Source organism: Amia ocellicauda, chromosome 6 (assembly GCF_036373705.1).
Source record: "Amia ocellicauda isolate fAmiCal2 chromosome 6, fAmiCal2.hap1, whole genome shotgun sequence".
Lineage (NCBI taxonomy): Eukaryota > Metazoa > Chordata > Actinopteri > Amiiformes > Amiidae > Amia > Amia ocellicauda.
In genome coordinates, this window is record NC_089855.1 from 3,429,602 (window position 1) to 3,434,080 (window position 4,479).

Consider the following 4,479-nt stretch of genomic DNA (forward strand, 5'->3'; position numbering starts at 1 on the left):
CAGCAAAGCGGAGACACTGACCTGCGCATTCCACTGCCAGAGCCACCGCCATTCACACACACTGAGCAACGCTGAGCTGCGGCACCATACTGCTGCAAGCGTGGACTTGAACATTGATTTGCAGTGTTGTTAGTATTGCAACAGAAATACGAATTTATGCAATACAATAAAACGTTCCTACAGTATAGTAATTAAATTAGACAAGGAAGTAAAATATAATGTGTAATATTATATTCAGTGTATATTTATTTTCAGTTATGTAACGAGAACTGCAACACAAGTTCATTTTTTGAACTGATCAATAAATTGGTTTACTATTGGTCATCATCATGTCCTGTTAAAACTGTGTTTTAAAATCTATTGCCAGGATAATTACAATATGTTTGCAGCACATTACTGTAACGTGATCAAGTAGCAAGAAAAATAACTGCAGGCACAAATGAAAGGCTGTTTTCATGTACCACTAACAAAACAATTACATCAGTGTTTTATACACCGATCAGCCATAACATTATGACCACCTGCCTAATATTGTGTAGGTCCCGCTTTTGCCGCCAAAACAGCCCTGACCCGTCGAGGCATGGACTCCACTAGACCTCTGAAGGAGTGCTGTGGTATCTGGCACCAAGACGTCAGCAGCAGATCCTTTAAGTCCTGTAAGTTGTGAGGTGGGACTGGATCGCACTTGTTTGTCCAGCACATCCCACAGATGCTCGATTGGATTGAGATCTGGGGAATTTGGAGGCCAAGTCAACACCTTGAACTCGTGATTCATCAGACCAGGCCACCTTCTTCCATTGCTCCGTGGTTCAGTTCTGATGCTCACGTGCCCATTGTAGGTGCTTTCGACAGTGTACAGGGGTCAGCATGGCACCCTGACTGGTCTGCGGCTACGCAGCCCCATACGCAACAAACTGTGATGCACTGGGTGTTCTGACACCTTTCTATCAGAACTTTTTCAGCAATTTGAGCTACAGTAGCTCGTCTGTTGGATCAGACCACACGGGCCAGCCTTCGCTCCCCACGTGCATCAATGAGCCAGTTCACCTCTTTTCCTTCCTTGGACCACTTTTGATAGGTACTGACCACTGCAGACCGGGAACACCCCACAAGAGCTGCTCTGCTCTGACCCAGTCATCTAGCCATCTCAATTTGGCCCTTGTCAAAGTTGCTCAGATCCTTATGCTTGCCCATTTTTCCTGCTTCTAACACATCAACTTTGAGGACAAAATGTATAATAGAGATATTGTTACGACCCCAAGTGGCTGATGTAAGGGGATAAGGGGAACGTAACATAAAACACACAAATGCAGTAGTGAGGGGAGTGCAAAATACAACACAAAATCAACTATATATATATATATATATATATATATATATATAAGAAGGGTTTATTTACAATGGGGAGGGGAGTATATACAAGTATGTACAGTATACAAAAACATGTGATGATAATAATACAAATTATGAACAAATATACAGAGGAAAACACCCTGGGTGGTGTCGGCTAACACTGAACCAAAACAAAACCTATCTAAGCTAGTCTAAAAGAGTAAACCACTACCTGACTTGGATTTGTATGATGACCCTAACTATCTACACTAACTAAACTATCTAAGCCTAACAACTAGTATAGAGGGGTTATCACCGTCCCTACCTAAATACCTAATGTGATAGACAACATACATCCCTATGTGTAACCGTGTAAACCCATGGGTGTCTCACCTATCTACCTGTTCTCCCCTGAACAGAAAACAATTAACAGAATACAATGTAAATGGAAACAAAACAGAGAAGAAAACAGTGGGTATTTACACAAGGAAAAACAATCAATCACAAAGGTATTTTACACAAACAGACAGGGTAGCAACACAAAATGGCGTTGCAATCGGTAGTCTCCCGAAAAGGAGGAATGACAGAGTTTTTAAACTGTAGTTGGAGACATCTGATTGGACAGGAAAAGCACAGAACAACGGAGTTGAGTGACGGGGACGAGAACCAATCACAGTAGGACACCTGCGTACAATAGGGATAGGAGGACAACAGACACAGAGCACCCCGCCAGTGGCCAGTATGTACGCATGCAAGGCATGTAACAGATATCTTTAAATTATTCAGAGATTTCTGCAAATCATTTCAAGATATCTTCAAATTACTTCCTGTGGGTCCATGACAATTCGTCGACCCCATCATTATATGTTCTCCACTTGAGCATTTGTGACCATGAGTGTATTCACTTATTGTAGAGCCATAGAATACACATATGTGTATATTATTATTATTATTATTATTATTATTATTATTATTATTATTATTATTATTATTATTATTTCTTAGCAGATGCTCTTATCCAGGGCAACTTACAAAATATAATATAGTAGGCTATATATATATATATATATATATATATATATATATATATATGTATAAATACACACACACAGAACTATTTTGTATTATTTATTATAATGTATGTTTTTAATTGATACATTCATTTGAGACAATAACCACAATTATTAAGTTTTATACAATTAGTCACAACAGCTGGCAGTGACGGCTGCAGCCTACTTAAAATAGGTTTCATATTAAAATTGTATATGAATTGGTGCAGGGGTTAGGGAACGGCACTGTGAACCTGGTGATTTTAATACATTATATTTGTCAGAAGGACTGACCCTCTATATGTAAGCATTGTATTCTCAAAAGCCTTCTAATTGTTATTTATTTATTTTTACTTAAATAAGGATCTGTATACAATGTCTATATAATGTGTGTGTGTGTTACCTAAAACAAAATTATGCTTGTGCTTTGTTTCATATGTGGGGACAGTTGGACACAGAGGGACCTTTTGCAAAACTTGATGAATTCAATGGCAATTCAATGGCAATCATGCACACCTCATGCACACATGACAATCATCTCCAACCCTTATTTCCGCAGAGCCCTACAGCTCAGCTCATGGGGGTTATCAGCACCTTTCTTATTCTGCTCCACTTGCCCTTTCAGCATCTGTTTGATTCTGTTTTTCAGTTTCCCTCCTTCTTTGTTGAGGGATTTACAGAGGCATTGGCTGGGTCCCTGCTCTGGAATGGACAGAGAATCCAGAGAATGAGTTTTATTCAACAGCCCTGACAGTGTTCTTGGCAGTGTGTGGCAAGGCAGACTTGAGTTCAAAGTACGTCTGAGCTGCTGCCTTGATCTTCTCATTTCTTAAGCTGTAAATTAAGGGGTTGACCACAGGGGTGAGGAAGTAGTGTAGCGCACCTATGAAAATGCGACCAATGGGGGAAATGCTGTCCACTCTCAGCCCAATATACACCACAGCCATGGAGACGTAGTACAGCACCACCACCACTATGTGGGAGGAGCACATATAGAAGGCCTTCTTCCGGTTCTCCGTGGATTTCATTTTCACCACCGATATTATGATCCTGCAGTAGGTAAACAGCACAAACAGAAAGGGCCCCCAGACACACACCATGGTGATCAACAGAGCAAAATTCACCCGGGCCGTCACATCAGCACAGGCTAGAGACATTATAGTGGGGTAGTCACAGAAACAATGTAAGACATAGTTGGAGGCACAGAATGTCACTGAACTGGCCAGGACCACAGACACCACAGGGAGGAGGAAGCCCAGAGCCCAGACTATGGACAACATCATGAGGCACACCCTGGTGCTGATGATAGAGTTATAATGCAGTGGCTTCACCACGGCCACGTACCGGTCATAAGCCATGGCCGCCACAAGGAAAACTTCAGTAGCACAGAAAGAAATGTAAAAGTACATCTGCAGGAAACAGCCAGTGAATGAGATCCTGTTGTGGCCCAGCAGCACCGCCAGCAGCTTGGGTAAGATGGTAATGGTCACCAGCACATCCAGGACAGCCAGGTTCCACAGGAAGAAGTACATGGGTGTGTGAAGCCGGGGATCCAGGGACACCAGCACCACGATCATCAGGTTCCCCAGGATGGTAGCCAGGAAGAGGAGGAGGAAGATGGGGAAGAGTGTGGTGTAGTGTTCCTGCAGGCCTGGCACCCCCACAATGATAAAATAGGAGGCTGAGGGCAGGGAGGTGTTGGGGTCACTCATTACTCAGCGCCACATAGGGTCTGTGAAGAGAGGATGGGCAGCTGGGAGGGCAGGAAGACACTGGCTTAGTTATGAAGACCTATTAGCTGGCTTCTGAGAGTCAGAGTTTTGCAACCACTAGCTTCCAGCAATTGTGCTGTGCTAACAAAATGAAAAATTCAAATTTCTTCAAACTGGATGCACAGAATTAAAAAGGTTTCCATGGATTCATCAGACTCTGGGTGAGAAAGCATTCAGGCTAAAATGCCAAAATACCAAAGTATCCCTTTAATACATTAATTAAATAAATTATAAATATGTCAATCATTATTTTGGCAAATATATACAGAATTGCATATACCTTCCTAACTGAGAAATTTAGGCTTGTGTTACAGGACTTAAGGAGA

At 41.9% G+C, this 4,479-nt stretch overlaps 1 protein-coding gene across 1 annotated transcript; it reads right to left on the reverse strand.

Moving 5' to 3' along the window:
• Positions 1-2,928: 2,928 nt before the first annotated feature.
• Positions 2,929-4,093, reverse strand: LOC136751686 (olfactory receptor 2AT4-like). Its single transcript, XM_066707478.1, has 2 exons — positions 3,265-4,093; positions 2,929-3,083 (listed from the first exon to the last, which is right to left on the reverse strand). The coding sequence occupies exons 1-2, from the start codon at positions 4,091-4,093 to the stop codon at positions 2,929-2,931; spliced, it is 984 nt and encodes a 327-aa protein (XP_066563575.1).
• Between the last annotated feature and the right edge of the window lie 386 nt (positions 4,094-4,479).

What these genes read in the sequence shown, in the direction of transcription:
- LOC136751686 (XM_066707478.1), bottom strand. Translation starts at nt 4,093, where the DNA reads ATGAGTGACCCCAACACCTCCCTGCCCTCAGCCTCCTATTTTATCATT. An exon ending in CATTGGTCGCATTTTCATAG is followed by an intron (nt 3,084 to 3,264) that starts GTGCGCTACACT and finishes TGTCCATTCCAG; the next exon opens with AGCAGGGACCCAGCCAATGC.